Source organism: Cynoglossus semilaevis, chromosome 4 (genome assembly GCF_000523025.1).
Source record: "Cynoglossus semilaevis isolate Cse_v1.0 chromosome 4, Cse_v1.0, whole genome shotgun sequence".
NCBI classification, from domain to species: domain Eukaryota; kingdom Metazoa; phylum Chordata; class Actinopteri; order Pleuronectiformes; family Cynoglossidae; genus Cynoglossus; species Cynoglossus semilaevis.
This window is the reverse complement of record NC_024310.1, coordinates 2,216,332-2,234,485: the sequence shown is the minus strand read 5'-3', so window position 1 is coordinate 2,234,485 and position 18,154 is coordinate 2,216,332. Positions and strand designations below refer to the sequence as shown.

Sequence of the window (18,154 nt, the reverse complement as noted above, 5' to 3'; positions counted from 1 at the left end):
AATGATGATTTGTGTTTCATTTTTTATCCTCAGGTTGGATTAACACTTTTGAAAGGCCATTATTATTATTAACTCATATTTAAAAAATGACAGGAAGTTTAAACAAATAATAATAAAAAAAAATCAACCTTTGGCAAACCTCATTTCTGTTCTGAGCGTTCCATTGTTCTTCAGTGTCGATGAGAACTCAAACGTTTGTCCTTGAACCTGAACTCCCAGTTGAGTCTTTTGGGACGACGCAAAGCTACACTGCACAGTGAGGCTGAACACAATACAGTAGATGTGCCAGTAATAACATAATAAAATAAAACACATTTTTTAAAATTAAATTATTCTTACTAAAATGGCGTGTCCCGAAATATAGAGCCATTCTGCTGGTGCCGCTGTTTGACCTCTATGTCAACTGAGTAGGTTATAATCCCATTTGCAGTCTTTAAAATAAAACCAAACATTGGTGAATTATTTGTCATTATTTGTGACACAGCAAACACTGCACACAACACAAAATACTGCAGTAAAAAGACACAAATATTGACCTTAAACTGAGTGCCACAGTCTGTGAATGGAAACTGGAAGGTGACAGAATCACCAGATCTTCTTGGAGGATTACAGTTGTGGTTCAGACTGAGGGGGATCCAAAGAGCATCCAAGTTCAGCGGTGGGACTGTGGCATTCTGGGTAATGGTAATATTAAAGCCATCCTTGCTGCAGAAATACTGTCTTGGCATCGATAAATCATTCACAGTGTTTGCTTCTGTGAGAAATAAAAAAAGCTAATTTTAAACAAAAAACTGTCATATAAAATGATATTTTACCAGGGCGTGTTTGCTTCTGTGAGAAATTAAAAAAAGCTAATTTTAGAACAAAAAACAATGTCATATAAAATGATATTTTACCAGGGATGTTCGATAAAATCGGCTGTCACTAGATGGCAGCATTACACCACATTTAATTAATCACATACTCATACATTGGTTTGTACAGATAAAAACATATGTATATATTACCAGGTATTTTATTATATTGGTATCGGTTGATATCAGAATCGGAAATTAGGTGTTTGGACAATATCGGCAAAAAAGTTAATATCAAGCCTAACATTTTACCAACGTCCACCTGTGGTCACCTTTATTTTTCCTTTTACAGATGAGTAGGAAAGACTTCACTATTTCAAATCTTCCTCTTCCTGCCGATGCCATGATAACAACAGTCAGAACTGTGTTGTACTTCTAAAAAAACAAAAACGAAAATATCTGGATCATATTATTGATATTTAAAAACAGGCTGCGACTCAAAATAAATATATATTTTTTTTAACTCACGTGTCTCCTCACAAAACATCCGTGGTAGGAAACGACGAAGTTAACGAAAGTATCGCCTTCACTCAGGAAGTAGTGGCACTGTTTTGCAATTACAGCAGCCTGGTAAAAGCCCCCGCGTTCATCTGTGGGGGGTAAATACAAGCAGGAATAAGCACTTCAGCGGTCTGACGTACAGTAATGTTAGTGTTTGGCTCACCTCCAACATAAATACTGAGGGGAAGATCTGGGAACTTCTCCTTTGATATATAAACAGACATGTTCTCCTCCAGACAAAGCAGCGAGTTGTCATGTGTGGCGCCCAAATCTGTTGCCAGAGTTCGTTTTGTAGCAACACCGGCTTCACACTTAAGATGAAGCAGCAACAGGAAAACAAATGTCGTAATGTCAGCTGCCATGTTTGGCTGCGGTTTGTCTGTCTGTCTATCAGGGTTAGCAGCTGCCACTCATTTAGCTAAATTGATCTTGCTAGCATGTGACGCACAAACCAAGGCAGCAGCGGTGAAGCTAACCGCTACATTAGCTGCTATATTTGGTCTTTTTTTTTAGCGCTTTCAGATGTGAAATTAAAATCTTGTTAGATTTTAATGTATAGTTAAGTCAGTAAAGCCAACACAAAATTGTCCCAATAAAGAATTAGAATTAAAATTAACCTCTCAAGAAAATGGGGGAAAATCGGAGGAACATAAGCATAGTATATTTTATAATGAGTTTATATTAACAATAAAGGCTACAATGCAGCCATTGAGTCAAGAGTGTGTTCACATTTTCAATTTGCTTTTAAAATTTTTTTTAAAATTATTTTTAACACAAACCAAAGCTTATATTTTGGGTTCAACTGGTTGTCTTTAAACGGAAGCTACGCTACATATTTAGCCTACTGTGAAACATAACGCTAACCCTCCTTCTATTGTTAGGGTTAACACAACTTCGTGAAGAGAGAGTTCATTAGCTGAGTCTGAGGTTATCATTGCTTTGTCTTCATATCCATTCATCTGAATGTAATTCTCCACCTTTTGGTAAAATTTCAATTGTAATAAAACATTGTACAAACATTGAAAATTTGAATTTATTGCCAGGGCCAATTAGAGGCTTGCAGAGCCTCTGGGGCATTTAAACAGAGGCAAGTGAAAATATTGTGCAGAAACATATTGACAGAAGAACATAACATGCTAATATCAGTCTGCCGATATTATCGGACATTCCTAATAAAATTTTTAAAAAATTACTTGTTTTAAAAAAGGACTAAATTCTGAGAATGAAGGTTTAACTTTTTTTATGGCAATGGTATTTGTACAATATGTTTAACCAAGTAAAACATTTAAACACTACAACATTAATAATAATTTTATAACAGAAATAATGATTGCAACAAGACGTGATGCAGCTTCAAAACATAATTAAATACTTTAACACTTATATTGTGTAATGTTTTATTGTTCCTCGTCCCTGACATCCTTACATCCTTACAGGGGGAGCTGCTCTGTGCTTTAGTTGTAAATCGGGTTTGGGAAATAACCTGAACCAGAAACAACAGAGAAAAAAAAAAGTTAGACACGAAAAAAAGTTCTTAAACAACAAATAAACAGACAAGGGCAGCACCAGAGTGTAAAGCCATCTGGCTGTTAAGCAGGGGTAGTAGTAAACCACTAGGGGGCGACTCCATTGGTTACACGTAGAACTTTTGTTAAAAATGTGATTTTGGGCAGAATATTAGTTCTAATGGATGATTTAACAACAAATCGTACTGTATGGTGATTAAATACATCCTCATACCAATGTTTTGCAGCCCAGTCAAGTGGGGGTAAATTCTGGTGCCCTGCTCTGCTTGGGTTGGTTCTGGGTAATAAAATCCTGTCAATCCGGGGTGGATGACGAAGGGGTTGTTTGGCTGGGTGGGGTGTCGGTCATCATTCACCCAAGCTGTAGAACAACATTGAAGGTATTCACTCCTTGTTTCTGTTAAACGTGTTGTTTTGAACACTAAGAATTTACTACTACTAGAATTAAATTAAAATGAGACAACTAGACTGAACATGGTTGTTCTCTGGGGCATTGCAACTCTGCTCTAGCGCCCCCTGCAGGGGAGGAATGGAGAGTGGATTTGTGAACAGTATTTAACCCTGTATTTGATAGCTTATGGGTCAAAGCTGCCGCTTGGAGGCGCCAATTATGTGGCTCCTGTGGGAATCGAACCCAGGACTCTTTGCATGAAAGGCAGGTATGCTAACCGCTACAGCAGTGATTCCCAACCAGTGTGCCGTGAGAGATCATTGGGCTGGAAACTATAAAACACAATTTTTGTTTGCTCATCAAAGCGTAAAAGACAGAGAAATGTAATACTCTTCTGCTAGGTGGCAGCAGATGGCTATGAAAATTAAAAAATATATAAAAATAATCAGAGCTGTTGAAGAAAAGTGTCTTTCTTCAATTCCTGCTAGTATATCAGTGTTGCCTTCAACTAAACAGGCTGAGATTTTAGTCAATGATGAGGTCATTTAAACTGGAAGATTATTAGATTTCATTACATATTCTGTAGTTTTTTGTGCGATTGTTGTCATTGTCTTACCCTGAGTTCCTCCAGCTAAAGGACTGTCGGCGCTGTGTCTTTGTTTGCAGCTGTAAAAGTCTGAAAGACAGGTTTTCGATATTCACAGTCACTGACTGTTGTAACACAATGTCTGACTGATTAAACCGTGTGTTTAAAAAGTAGAAAGTAAGGCCTCCAGTTCACCTACTGTAGATGAAGAAGCTGAACACGAGCAGAGCTGCAGTGACAATGAAGATGGAAACTGGAAACCACACGGTTTTTTCTGGCGCTGCACCTGAACATCATGTTGTGGTTTAGCAACAATGTTTCATAGACGACATGAGCTCAATGACTTGTTTGCTGTGAGACGCTGCAGAAGTTAAAACCCCCACCTACCTTCAGCAGTTACCAGCTCCACCCTGTGACAGTCAGACGTCTCCGCGTGCACACAGCAATAACAGCCCAGGTCGGAAAAGACCAGACCGTCGATCCGGATTGAGAAGTTGCCTCTTGAACCCAGGTTTGGAAAAACCTTGACTCTGCCTCTTTCAGGGAGCAGAAATTGAACATGGCCAACAGACGGAAAAATAACCAGGCTGTTCAAGTCGTGTTTCCATGAGATGGAGAAATGTTGTTTCCTCTCATGGAACAGTGTTCGATGAGATTGAATCTGTGCTGTTTGTGCGATATCAAAGTTGCATGGAAAAAGCACAGATGAGCCCAGTTCAAACTGCAATGTGTGGGTCTCACAGACGTTCAGATTCTGGCCACAGACTTCGTCAGAGCACAGCGCACCTTTATGAAAAAGAAAAAATTACAATATATTTATAAATTATACATTTTCATTCATGTAAAAAAAAAAAAAAAAAATTTTCATTCATGTAAAAAAAAATCAAAAAAAAAATACCAACATGTTTTTAAATATTAAATAATGGTACGAAAAAATATTTTCCTTTTTGTAAAAGGCGAGTCAAATTACAGTTTGATTAGCACAGGTCTAAATAAAAATATTAGTTTTTTTCTCATACATTTACGACGTCAATGTTGTAATTTAATATTTGTTTTTCTCCCTCAGACTTTGTCGTAGTTTTAGGTGATTCAAATGTGTGGCTTGACCGTGTGGAGGATCCAGACCTGTAGATGTTACTACTCATTTACAGAGATAATATAAACGGATAAACGGTCAACTTTAAAGGCATTTCCTTTGTTTAAAAACATGAATATCCTATATTTCCAGTTATAAGATGAAAATTAAAACCTTCAACACCAGTATTGATTGGACATGAGGTGCCAAACTTTTTTTTTCATATATATTTCTCCATGTCTCGCAGGTCATCTTCTCAGCCCTTCTTAATCATTTATTTTGTCCTAAACTAAACACACGTTTCTCTCTCTTAGCGCATATTAAGCAAACTGTAAATGATCTCACCGCATGTAGAAATGAGCACAAAGCCCAGGGCTAAAGGCAGAATCGATCTGGAACCTTCCATCGTCTCCAGCCTCCTCTCAATAACTGTCAAGAGTTTTGTCTTGGTGTCTCATTTAAACCCTTCCTTGCACAAACCCACAAGACCACCACCACCAGTCAGGCTGTGACTGAAACATCTGAGAGGTGAAGATGACACCTCAGTACGCTACTGTGTAAACAAAACGCGGTCAGAACCTTGATAACTGTAATGGAAATGGATTGAAGAGGAGAAATCATTTCAGACCGCTTCCTGTTCAACCCTAACCCACCAGGGAACATTTGTAACAAGAGAAAAAATGTGTTCCTATTTTAGATCTTATTTGTGTGTGTCCATGGGTGGTCCATGGGTGGTAAAAAAAAAAAAAATTAAAAACGTTGACGTTTCTTTACATATCTTGCTAGCCAGTGATGGGAAATCTACTAATTATCTGTTCTGTGGTTCCTGTAAGGCACAGATAATCCCACAGTTGGCGACGATACTGAGGTCACCTATAAAGGTAACATGCACTAGCTTGCAATCGGACGCTCTCGTACAGACAAGTGCTTGCCTTGCCCTCTTGTAAGAGCTGCGCCCCGGAGCTTCGTTAAACCTTAAATAACAACTTACAATAAACTCTTTTAAACAAACCACGTTGTTTATTTTCTGTTTTATTCTAAGGTATGACTGCTGACAAAATTGGCAAAACAATGTTTTTGACTGTGTGTTTTTTGTTAAAACATTTCTATTCCTTCAGGACAGAACCACCTGAAGAAGATTTGTGTTATGGCACTCAGACATCCAAACACGGCAGAAGATCTGTGACCCAGGGAGGTGGGTGCTCTCTCTCTCTCTCTCTCTCTCTCTCTGTCTTTCTCTTTCACTCTCACTCTCACTTTCACACACACACACACACACACACACACCGCCGGCAGCATGGCTGGTAGCTTGTGTACAGGATGGTTTCTGTCCATATTTGACTACAAAACAGAGAAATTCGTGGTCGCCAGAAACAAGAAGGTGGGCGTGCTGTACAGACTGATTCAGTTAACAGTCCTGGGCTACATTATAGGGTGAGTAAATACCAAGATATTTTAAGGATGGGGGGGGGGTACTGTAGTTAAGATTGAATATAACAATAGTTCATAAAATATTTTTTATAGCACGTCTTGGACCAAGTAAACACATCCACCGATCCTTCCAGATCAGGGAATGTGTTTAAAGTTTCCATGTGTTGATTTTATAACTTGTCTTGACTCGTCTGTACAGCGACATAGCAATGGTTGAACCGGCAGTTCAGTTAAAGCTCTTACTCACCCTATAAAAATTTAAACTGAGTGCTGGAGCCAGTGCCAAGGGTCAGCGGGCAAAGGTCTATGTTCCCTGGACGGGACGTGGGAGAATGTAGAATGCTGGTCCCAACAACTCATACAGTGGTTTGTACAGATAAATAAATAAATATTACCAGCGTTGTATCGGTATCGGTTGATATTGGAATCGGAAATTAAGTGTTGGGACAATATCGGCATATCGTCATCCCTAGTCATGGGTATTTAAGGCAGGTTTTCCATCTCTGCTGATGACTTGAACTGTATTTGGACAAATATTATATATAAACATTGAATGAGAATATTATTCAGACCCGTTTTCTACTTCCTCTCAGAGCTGCTCTCACACACAGGTGGGTTTTCATCAACAAAAAGGGCTACCAGGAGACGGACGAGTCCATCCAGAGCGCCGTCATTACCAAACTTAAAGGTGTCTCACTGACCAACACCTCTGAGTCCGGCGTGCTGGTGTGGGGACCGGAGGACTTTGTCGTTCCACCACAGGTCAGTTTAGTGTGAAAACAGCTGTAGCGCTGCTATGCTATGCTATGCTGCCTAGGCAATGAATGAAATGTGTGCTCATCATCTGGGAAGTAAAAATCTGAGCACGCGGGAAGTCTGGTTTTTAGTGAGATCGTTGCAATAATTTAATTTTTCATCGTGTTTTTCCACATGTAGGGTGAAGATGTTTTATTTATCGTTACCAATTTTTTAGAGACGCCAAATCAGACGCAAGGACACTGTGCGGAGGTAAGGTTGTTTATTTAAAAGTTAATGTTTTACTTTCATCTGTTTGTCCTTCAGTTGTTTGATAAATACCCGACCAGCTGCCCTGTGGCACAGAGTGAACGGTGTGGGCAGGAACAACAGGAAATGATGTAACGAAATGAACGACACAAATCAACTGTCCAAAAAAAATCACAATCTGACAAAAGGAAGACCGGGGCTTTGACTTTCCGCGTGTCGGCGTGTGTTTGTGTTTTACTCCGTCATAATCGCTGCCCACCGCTACATTCAGCAGCAAAATATTTCCGTAAGGTTCCTGGTATGTAAACTCTGCTCCTGGTTTCACTGCTTTTAGCCATGAAGAATGGCCTGAGTGAACAGTGAGCATGAAACCAGTCAACATCCCTGTGTGCTCTACAGTACCAGGCCCGTCTACCAATCACATTATGTCTCTGAAACATCCTAGGAAAAAGTAGTGGTGATGGAAGTATCGATTCCGTAGTATCGATGAATGAAAAAAGCTCATGTGTCACTTCCACATATTTAACGGTAACTACAAAACTGAACCGATCCATTCATGTCATACGACCACTGACCAGAAGAGGGCAGTGATGTGATCAAGTCCAATAGACATCTTGGTCCCTGAATGGTAGCATACGAACTGTTTAGGTTACTGTTATTAAATATTAAATATTCATGTTGTTAAATGGACAGTGACAGGATTTGTCATGTGTCTTATGGTATTGGAAGCATCGGAAAAATAATTGTCATAACGATAATTAGTATCATATTAATTTAAAACAATTCCGGTATCATTACTACACACTAGTGAATAGTGATGAAGTCAGATTTTCTCATATTGCCTTATTGTCTGGTTTTCAGAGTGCGAGGGTGCTGGACGGACACTGTGGAGAGGACAGAGACTGTGAAGCGGGGACGGCGGTGGTGGCTGGTCATGGTACGAAAAATATACAGGAACAATCAGGACAGCAGTAAACAACAAACAAAGACGAGTTAGTGAAGTTACGGGCTGTAAATACCAGACTCAGACTCAGAGATTCCTGGTAACCTCACTGCATACTGTTTTTGTCATGAATGAAAATCCAGTGATCAATGACAAAACGTCCAAAACCAGTGCAGCAAATCAACTGTTTCAACCACTGACAACGCAGTCACCGTTCACTCTGTTGTCTTTCTGCAGGAATAAAAAGCGGACGCTGCATAAAAACAGACCCAAACTCCACGGGCACCTGCGAAATCTACGGCTGGTGTCCAATTGAAAGACATTTCAAACCAAAGTAAAATGACATGATATTAACACCTGACTGTTAACCAGCCGTTTAACCGACGCTTTAAATCAGTGATTCTCAAACACTGTGCCGTGGCCCACTGGTGTCACTAGTTCGTAAATGTGTGACAGGCAGATCAATTAAATCCTCTTCTGCTAGGTGGCACCCTCACTGGTTCGTTAATGTGTGACAGGCAGATCAATTAAAACAAAAACAAAAAAAACATAATCAAAGCTGTTGAAGAAGATCGTGAGATTGTGAGTGTCTTTCTTCAATTCCTGCCATTACATCAGCATTGTCTTCAACTAAACAGGCTGAGATTGTAGAGGTCAATTGTGAGGTCATTTAAACTAGAAGATTATTATATTTCATAACAACTACTTTTCGAGAGATTTTTGTTTGGTGGTGTGCCGTGGCGTTTTTCCTGATGATATATATAGTTGGTTGGGAACCACTGGTGTAAATGCTCTAAGTCACACATGCAGTTAATGGCGTTCAGCTATTTGTCAAAACCATATGTTATTTTTAAAGAATTTACCCAGATGAACATTCCTTTGTCAGCCATTGAAATGCAAATTCTGTCACTCGACAGAGAAAAAAACTTCATATCATAAAGTAAGAGATCTTTTTTTTTTTAAAAAAAAGTTGAATTTTTCAGCCCTGCTCTGCTGTTTCTTCTCAAAAGACAACCTTTGCTGAAAAATGCTGAAAACTTCACCATCTACATCAAGAACTTCATCCAATTCCCCAAATTCAAATTTTCAAAGTAAGTCCTCGAAACTCACTCACCCCACCTTGTGGCCAGGAGGAAGCGATGCGTCTCATCAACTCTTTCTACTACTCTCTCAGGTCAAACGTTCTGGAAACAAGTGATGAATTCTACTTGAAGAGGTGCCGATACGATGAAGAAGTCCACCCATACTGCCCCATCTTCCGCCTGGGCGACATCACCCAGAGAGCCGGCTACAAGTTCCAGGACATGGACACGTTGGTTAGTACCACCACTTCCTGCAGCCATTCACATGAAGTCTTATTATTACACAGCAAGAACCAACAAAACGCAGTGTTTCTCAACCTTGGGGTCACAACATCTCGTGAGGTCACATGGAATTCAAATATGATCACCTGAAAATTCTAGTAATTGACAAAAACAGAAAAGAAAAACAAATTCTTATTCTTCAGTTGTGATGCGGCCATTTCGGATTTCGGAAGTTAGTTATTATTATTTTTTATAACGAGAACTAAAAACACCGAACCATCTTAAATAACAAAAATAAAATTTAGCGTATGATTATATCGGATTGACAGCTACGATCTCGTGACTGCACAAGTGACAGATACTTGAGTTCCTTTGAGTAGCTACTTCGTACACTCACCTGGCTACTCTGTAACGCAGTATAACAAATATGGTGAAAAACAAACTCTAGAAAAATAAAGTCTCGGGAGTCGCCAGAAATTTGTGAATTTGTCAAAATGGGATCACAAGCCGAAAACGGTCGGGAACTGATAACATGTTACACAATAAGCAGTGAAATCAAATGCTAGAAGTTCATCCTGATAAGATACGATTTCTTTTTCCAGGGAGGCTGTATTAGTATCATGATCGACTGGATCTGTGACCTGGACAAAGGCTACGATCACTGTAACCCGCGATACTTCTTCACTCGTCTGGACACCAGCGGCTCCAACAGAACCGCTGCAAAGGGATTTAACTTCAGGTGAGCGAACGTCGTTGACGGTGTCATACATTCGATTGATCGTCGGAGGAGTTTGATTGTCCAGATTTTGTGACCCAACAGACACAGCCGCTATTTCAAAACCGCTGCTGGTGAAAGCTACAGGTCTCTGTACAAGGTTTACGGTGTTCGATTCAACATCATGGTTCATGGAAAGGTATCGTTTATAAAATATATTTTTTTGATACAATTACAAGTATATACGGTGGTTCCTCATCTATCGCGGGGGTTACTTTCTAAGACCGCCCACGATAGGCGAAAAACCACGAAGTAGACAGGCGATAGTTATTCTATCATTTTTTTAACCCTTTACCGATGAACTGATGGCTCAACAGTCGAACCGCGATACAGCGAGGCACGACTATAATATCTATTTATGTGTTTTTTTGTGTGCGTCATCTCTGTTGTCGTTCCTAGGCCGGTAAGTTTAACATCATTCCGACAGTGGTCAACGCAGCCTCAGGACTGGCTGTAATGGGTGCTGTAAGTACCGTCAGTGATACGGTTGTCATTGTATTATTGTATTTTCTTCTGCTAAAAACAACAACTGTGTCCAAACCACTCATCGAACAGGGCGCCTTCTTCTGTGATATGGTTCTTCTCTACCTGATGAAGAAGGGCAGCTCCTACAGAGAGCGGAAGTACGAGGCGATAAGGTACAGACATGTCCGACACAACGAACAGTCAGTGACGATTAACTGACACTGTTGTCAGCTGTTCGTTGACGTCTACCTACTGTAGCTGCTGACAAAGAACCACTTAACTCACAGGTGTCAAACTCAGGCCCGCAGGCCAAATCGGGCCCATGCTGTAATTATATTTGGCCCACGAGATCAGTTTACGCAAAACTTGTTTCCATATGAAAAAAAATTACATTACAGATTTGGAGAGAAAGGGAAAACATGAACAATTCCAGTCCATTTTTTAAATAAATATTAAGTTTGGCTTCAGACTTCATCGCAGTTTTTTTTTGTCCCACTGTGTCTGACACTGTAAAGTTTAGTTTCCTTCATTCACACTTTTCTTAAATAAAACTTAATGAAGTCGAAGAAAAACAGGCAACAGAAGAAAAAAACACAAAGGCAGAAATAATATCCTCGGTAAAAGCAATGGAACAAAGACGGACGTAAGACGAGACGTAGAACTATCAACAATCAACTGACACGAAAATAAGCAGCAGACTAGAGAATGGACTGACACGTGATACCAAAACCGGTCACCAGGGGAACAATAAACAGGAAAAACTAGGGAAAAAACACCCAACAATCAATCAGCTCTGAAAATGAAGACGTTCGTACAAACCTACTGTCAGCTTCAACTGACGGCTGTCAACAATCTGATCAGTTTTATCTTCTGTGGACACAGATGTCGGAAGTCTTCATCACTGAATGATGATGATGATGATGATGATGAGAAGAAGAACAGGACGGCTGCTTCGTGCTCTGTACAGAAGACTCCTGAGGGGGAGACACAGACCGTTTGAATGTTTGACTTAGTTGTGTTCACTGTTGAAATAAAAAATATGTTTTTTTTTTAAAAAAAGTTACTTTGGTTTTGGTTTTGGTTGAGATGGTTTGGACATGTGTAAAAAAAAGTTACTTTGGTTTTGTTTTTGTTTTTTTTCAAATCTGCTCAATGACGAACAAAATGTAGGAAAATAAAGATAGTTCCCAAATAGGCCTGTACATGTCCGTAGAGAACAACTAAATACACTGGCTGATCAACAGTACAAGAGTCACTGGAAGCGAGAACAGTGAAATGGTGAGGTTAAGAAGAGTGTCCGCTAAGGTGAAGGGAAAGGTTTACAGGACGGTGGTGAGACCAGCCATGATGTATGGTTTAGAGACAGTAGCAATAGGCAGAAGACAGGAGGCGGAGCTGGAGGTGGAGCTGGAGGTGACAGAGTTAAAGATGCTAAGATTCTCTTTAGGAGTGACAAGAATGGACAGGATCAGGAATGAGGTCATTAGAGGAACAACACAGACAGGAAGGTTAGGAGAAAAAGACAGAGAAGCCAGATTGAGATGGTTTGGACATGTGCAGTTTCAAGGTCCACAGAGGCCTTTCATCACTCACTACTACGGAATTGTAATGTTAAGTCGTGTGCTGGTCGTCCCTTGTTCTATCGCGGTTTGGGTGTCACTGAACATCGCAGGTTTTTAATTTTTTAAATGTGGTCTTGCATTGCAGATTTTTTGCTTCATGCATTTTCATTATTTTCGTGATCAAACAAGCATTTTCAAGCATAAGAAAAAAACTGTAAAAAAATAGAAAAGAAATGTGTTAAAATACATTTTGTAACACATACATACAAGGTATTGCAAGAAATAATCTGTACGTATGGGTTAACTAGATGTGCAAAAGTTTTTTGCCATATTTCACGCCCTACGATGCCTCCTAAAAGGTTAGTAAAGGGTTAATATTTACGTAAATAACATAATAACTATCGCGTCTCTACTTTTGCGGTTTTTCGACTATCGCGGCCGAGCGTAACCCCCCTGCGACAGACGAGGGACCACTGTGTTGTGCTTCATGTGGTCCATGTTCGTACCCATAAAACCCAGTTACCGTTGCTCACCATTTCACTGACAAAGGTTGGTGTGAAGAAGAGTTGTCTTCAAATAAAGCACATTTTCAGGGTGGAGTTCATGATTGGCTGAGCATCGCCAACTGTGACAATGAAAACAGTGACAACTGTTTGAAAACAGTAGGAATATGTAGAGAATAAACCAATAAGGGGCCAATCAGTGAACCCTGAGGGACACCTTCAGAACCTGAATCTCTAGGAGACCCCTGATCTAGAGAGTTCTCTTAGTAGATATGTTTAAATATCAAAAAAAAAAAAAAAAAAGACATTTGTGGCTATTTATTGTTGTTGTTTTTGCACCGTTATCTGCCTCAAATATTAATATAGTTTAATTTAAACTCAGGTTTACGTTGTCTTAGAACTGTTTTGTTATTATTTGCATTACGCAAAAAAAAAAAAAACAACAACAAAGTGACAGCCTGAAATTAATTCAATTAAAAAAATTCAAATTAATTATATATCTAGGTGAAAACAAACAAACGGGGTGTGTTTACGGCTGGGATGCAGCGTGTGTTCGTCCTTATAAAACGTACCTCGATCAGAGGGTTGTTAACAAACCATTCACCACCATGAAGATCCTGCTCCTCTCAGTGCTGGTCCTGCTGGTGTGCAGCCATCAAGGTGAGGTATAGTCAACCACTGGGTGAGGTTGGAGGGAGAAAGACGAAAGACGATTCTGTAAAAGACAAGATAAATAAACTGTAGTTCAGTGATTTTCAAATGTTGATATTTTAACATTTCTTGTTGTCTTGGGTCCTCAGTGCTGTCCCTCAGGTGCCTGAATAGTGCCTGAACGAGGACGACCAAGATGACATGCCATCCATAGAATGTGCAGCAAGTGACAACTTCTGCAAATTTGATTTCACAAGTAAAGACGCACTGAGATTCTTCTGATCTTCTTGATTCGTTGGACTCTCACAGTTGTTTACGTTTATCTCTGTTCATTTTTTTATTTACAGGCGGAGAGCTTGTCATTTCTTGTGCAGAGAGTTGTGTCCCCGGGGATGTGGTCGGCTGCTGTAACACGGACAACTGTGAGGCCGAACTTCCCGAAGACGAGGTTAACGACGATGAACAGTGAGACGATATCGCGGTTCTCACGTTTACTCTGAAAGTTCAATCACCGCCACGACGGGAAAATGAATAATAGAAGCAATAATTCTTCTCATGACGTCGATGATTTGTTTGATTCGTTCACCAAACTTCACGTCGATTTTGTCTTCTACTTATAAAATCTGAATGAAATTAAAACAAGAATTACGATCTAATCCTTTTGGCTGATTCGTAGTTTTTTGTTGTTGTTGGTCTTTGAGGAAAAAAAGATCTACATTAAATAGGAACTGGAAAGGCTACAGATAAAGAGACATAATAAGAAACAATTACCACAGATGTGTGTTTTATTTTTTAAATTTAATTTCTCATGTGTTTATTATTTTAACCTTTAGTTGTTCCAGATTCAAACTTGGAACAAAAAAATGGAACACTTCAAGAATTTAATAAAAAAAGCCTTATTTTATCAAATAAGACTTGAAGAAAATCACGAAGGCAGAAATAATATCCTCGGTAAAAGAAATGGAACAAAAACGGACGGAAGACGAGACGTAACAGAACTGTTGACCGTTAAGTGTTTACTGTAGCTCTGGTCACCGGTGTCTTTACGTTTCCCGCTGAAATAGAAAGAAGAAACATTTGAGCTTCAGAGAAATTGTTAGTCGCAGTTTGTCGTTCTTTTATTTAATAATTATAACATTATAATAATTGTTTTGCACTAGAGAAGAAGAGGAATGAAAGTCAATCGTAGCAATAACGGTGAAATGGTGAAGCTACAAGGAGCAGAGGTGGTGAAGGTGGAGGAGTTCAATATTTACGTAAATAACATAATAACTATCGCGTCTCTACTTTTGCGGTTTTTCGACTATCGCGAGCGAGTGTAACCCCCCTGCGACAGACGAGGGACCACTGTGTTGTGCTTCATGTGGTCCATGTTCGTACCCATAAAACCCAGTTACCGTTCCTCACCGTTTCACTGACAAAGGCTGGTGTGAAGAAGAGTTGTCTTCGAAATAAATCACATTTTCAGGGTGGAGTTCCTGATTGGCTGAGCATCGCAAACTGTGACAACAACTATGTCTAGTGTTTGAAAACAGTGGGAATATGTAGAGAATAAACCAATAAGGGGCCAATCAGTGAACCCTGAGGGACACCTTCAGAACCTGAAGCTGTAGAGAATGTAGATCAAACATTCGTTTCTGTTGGTACAGCGATAGAAATGGAAGAAGAAGAAAAAAGAATCGAGTCTTTGAAGGAGGACGGTGAGGTCGTATTTATACACAGAACAGCAAATCAACTGAACCCAGAGCTTTAGTTGGGTTTTAGTAGCCAGAAGGTGTTAGCAGTTTAAAGTGCATTTGTTAGAGTGTCTATACTATTGTCTGTCCTGGAACTGATTATTGTTTCATTGTTCAGGAAACCCAGGTTTGCGTTGTCTTAGAACTCTTTTGTTATTATCTAATTTAAACTGGACTGAACACGGCACCACCTGTTTACGGTAAATTCTAATTATTATTTCTTTTGAAATCATTTTTGTTTTCCTCCAAGGAAGAGTTGCGTCTCACAGGTTAGACCAGCAGAACCAGACTGACCAGGTCCTGAGAGCATAACGCAAAGAAAAAAAAAATGACAGCCTGAAATTAATAAATTATAAATGAATATATATATATATACTATTTCAAATTAATTAAATTTACCAGGTAAAAAAACCCAGAGATCTTTAATAATGCTGTTGACAATATGCGTCAAAAATAAGAGAGGAGGAACCGAAACACGAGCGTAGTTTTAAAAATAAAGCCGATTAAATCTCTCCGGTTTCTCAGGTGTTGTCGTTCTCACGGACAAATATGCTACAAGGAAACTTTCAGTTTACTGGAAGAAAACACCAGGGGGTGTGTTTACGGCTGGAATGCAGCCTGTGTTCGTCCTTATAAAAGGTACCTCGAGTCAGAGGTTTGTTAACAAACCATTCATCACCATGAAGATCCTGCTCCTCTCAGTGCTGGTCCTGCTGGTGTGCAGCCATCAAGGTGAGGTATAGTCAACCACTGGGTGAGGTTGGAGGGAGAGTTGGGGGGAGAAAGACGAAAGACGATTCTGTAAAAGACAAGATAAAAAAAACTTTAGTTCAGTGATTTTCAAATGTTGATATTTTAACATTTCTTGTTGTCTTGGGTCCTCAGTGCTGTCCCTCAGGTGCCTGAATCAGGACGATGGAGATGAGAAGTCATCCATAGAATGTGCAGCAAGTGACAACTTCTGCAAATTTGATTTCACAAGTAAAGACGCACTAAGATTCCTCTGATCTTCTTGATTCGTTGGACTCTCACAGTTGTTTACGTTTATCTCTGTTCATTTTTTTATTTACAGGCGGAGAGCTTGTCATTTCTTGTGAGGAAACATGTGACTCCGGAGATGTGGTCGGCTGCTGTAACACGGACAACTGTGAGCCCGAACTTGATGAAGACGATGATGGACAGTGAGAAGATATCGCGGTTCTCACGTTTACTCTGAAAATTCAATCAAATGAACAGCAATAATTCTTCTCATGACGTCGATGATTTGTTTGATTCGTTCACCAAACTTCACTGTGACTGTCGTCATCATCGTATCACTGTGACTGTCCTGTCTTTGATTTGTCTTCTGCTTGTAAAATCTGAAAGAAATTAAAACAAAAATTATGACCTAATCGTCTTGGCTGATTCGTATTTGTCAAAAACAACACTACACAAAAAACTTTGATCGTTACTTTTTCTCAGCTGTTACTGGTATTCTGGTTAGAACACACTATACAAACTCAAGGCCTGTGGGCCAAATGTGGCCCACAAAGTCATATGGTGTGGTCCACGGTCGCTTAAAAAGTGTTTCATTAGCTTTATTATTATTAGCTTAATTTTTTTTATACACAGAACAATTCACAATGTTTGTAATTTGAATAAATAATAACACGTATTACTACGTTATAGAGTAGTTACAGCTGTACAGTCTTATCGCCGCCTTGTTTTTTTTTTCTTCCGAACTGAGAGAACATTTGTCACGTGAAGGTGCTTTCAGTCGTCACACCTGCTGTCCCGGCTCCAAAGAAGGAATTCTCTGATGGAAACTGAAGTATTAAGACTCAAATATGTAGAAGAATATTCTCCCTAGATCTATAGTTGTTTATTTTTATTTTTTTATCTACAGATACGTTTTCTTCAGCTTGTCTCAGAACTTTTCACGCCTGACCAGTCCACAGCTCACGTAGAAGAATATTCTCCCTAGATCTTTAGTTGTTTATTTTATTTTTTTTTTACAGATACGTTTTCTTCAGTTTGTCTCAGAAATTTTCACGCCTGACCAGTCCACAGCTCATGCCGTTGTTTGTCTGATGAAGAGAATGTTCAGGTCAGGAATTTGATCTGTGACGTTCAACGTTTTTGTCGTGCGGAGGATTAGCAGATTGAATGAGAGGATGGACGACCGTGGGGAAAACCCATGGGTGTTGTCCTCCTGTGATTGACAGCTGTACAGTCTCAACAACAACAGAGAGAAAGCACCGCTGGCACAAGTTATACATAGTTTTAGTTATTAGTTTCAAAAAGCTGTCAAAAAGTTGTTTTCCCCTACGACAGACGAGCAAAACGGACTGGAAACTCACAGATTACGGGAATAAAGTAGTGATGTCAGACCTTGACCTTGACCTTGTCACCTTGTCATGTCATCACTGAGTCTCTGAGTGAGAAGATGTTTTTACTAGGGATGTCCAATGTTAACTGTTTGACGATATACTGTAAAAAAAATGCCATTATTTTCCAAACACTTAAAATCAATCGATAGCGATATATCAGAGAAGTGGTGCCCTGGTGGTTAAGGAAGTTAAATGCAGTCTGCTCACTAAGGTGATGGGTTAAAGCAGTGTTTCACAACTATTTTCTGACATACTCCCCCTAGTGGTCAGAAGATTTTTTCACCCCCCCATATGAGTTGCTGGCAGCAGGATTCTGCCTACAATCCCCTGATTATCAAACTAGATTAATAAAATGAGCTGCAATGCTGCCCCCTAGTGACTTGTCACTTTCACATATACACCCGTTTTTTTCTCCAAAACTATTTTTAAGTCACACATTATTTGGCGATAACTCAGGCACACTGCATTATCGGGTTG

General features: G+C 39.6%; 3 protein-coding genes and 1 long non-coding RNA gene across 10 annotated transcripts in view; 2 read left to right on the top strand and 2 right to left on the bottom strand.

Annotated features, from left to right (window-relative positions):
• LOC103377654 (zona pellucida sperm-binding protein 4-like) overlaps positions 1 to 1,844 on the bottom strand; it is a 3,099-nt gene extending 1,255 nt beyond the window's left edge. The window contains exons 1-6 of the mRNA XM_008308531.3: positions 1,519 to 1,844; positions 1,323 to 1,444; positions 1,127 to 1,229; positions 537 to 754; positions 340 to 431; positions 129 to 262 (exon numbers count right to left, since the gene is read on the bottom strand). Coding sequence (XP_008306753.1) covers positions 129 to 262; positions 340 to 431; positions 537 to 754; positions 1,127 to 1,229; positions 1,323 to 1,444; positions 1,519 to 1,717 — 868 coding nt within the window. The 5' untranslated portion in view covers positions 1,718 to 1,844. The remainder of the gene's footprint in view (positions 1 to 128; positions 263 to 339; positions 432 to 536; positions 755 to 1,126; positions 1,230 to 1,322; positions 1,445 to 1,518) is intronic.
• A 353-nt stretch (positions 1,845 to 2,197) lies between these two features.
• On the bottom strand, positions 2,198 to 9,564 carry LOC103377656 (uncharacterized). 4 transcript variants are annotated; one of them, XM_008308535.3, is made up of 6 exons: positions 9,432 to 9,564; positions 4,246 to 4,644; positions 4,058 to 4,144; positions 3,889 to 3,948; positions 3,096 to 3,242; positions 2,198 to 2,838 (listed from the first exon to the last, which is right to left on the bottom strand). In XM_008308535.3, the coding sequence occupies exons 1-6, from the start codon at positions 9,460 to 9,462 to the stop codon at positions 2,810 to 2,812; spliced, it is 753 nt and encodes a 250-aa protein (XP_008306757.1). In that variant the 5' UTR covers positions 9,463 to 9,564; the 3' UTR covers positions 2,198 to 2,809. The 4 variants fall into 4 exon arrangements, with proteins under 4 accessions (XP_008306757.1, XP_016887507.1, XP_024910975.1 ...); XM_017032018.2 differs by lacking the exon at positions 9,432 to 9,564 and adding an exon at positions 5,279 to 5,896; XM_025055207.1 differs by lacking the exons at positions 3,096 to 3,242; positions 9,432 to 9,564 and adding an exon at positions 5,279 to 5,929 and having other exon boundaries at positions 4,054 to 4,144.
• On the top strand, positions 6,184 to 11,915 carry LOC103377655 (P2X purinoceptor 5-like). 4 transcript variants are annotated; one of them, XM_025055201.1, is made up of 12 exons: positions 6,184 to 6,367; positions 6,958 to 7,126; positions 7,301 to 7,372; positions 8,231 to 8,306; positions 8,550 to 8,646; positions 9,296 to 9,403; positions 9,487 to 9,628; positions 10,219 to 10,355; positions 10,437 to 10,530; positions 10,791 to 10,856; positions 10,947 to 11,029; positions 11,739 to 11,915. In XM_025055201.1, exons 1-12 carry the CDS (start codon positions 6,231 to 6,233, stop codon positions 11,854 to 11,856), a joined length of 1,299 nt encoding a protein of 432 aa, XP_024910969.1. In that variant the 5' UTR covers positions 6,184 to 6,230; the 3' UTR covers positions 11,857 to 11,915. The 4 variants fall into 4 exon arrangements, with proteins under 4 accessions (XP_024910969.1, XP_008306755.1, XP_024910970.1 ...); XM_008308533.3 differs by having other exon boundaries at positions 6,185 to 6,367; positions 6,976 to 7,126; XM_025055202.1 differs by having other exon boundaries at positions 6,186 to 6,367; positions 9,323 to 9,403.
• Positions 11,916 to 13,744: 1,829 nt separating this feature from the next.
• LOC112486968 (uncharacterized) lies at positions 13,745 to 14,228 on the top strand. The gene is made up of 2 exons (XR_003049606.1): positions 13,745 to 13,828; positions 13,920 to 14,228. It is a non-coding gene; the product is annotated as an uncharacterized LOC112486968 (long non-coding RNA).
• The last annotated feature ends 3,926 nt before the right edge of the window (positions 14,229 to 18,154 follow it).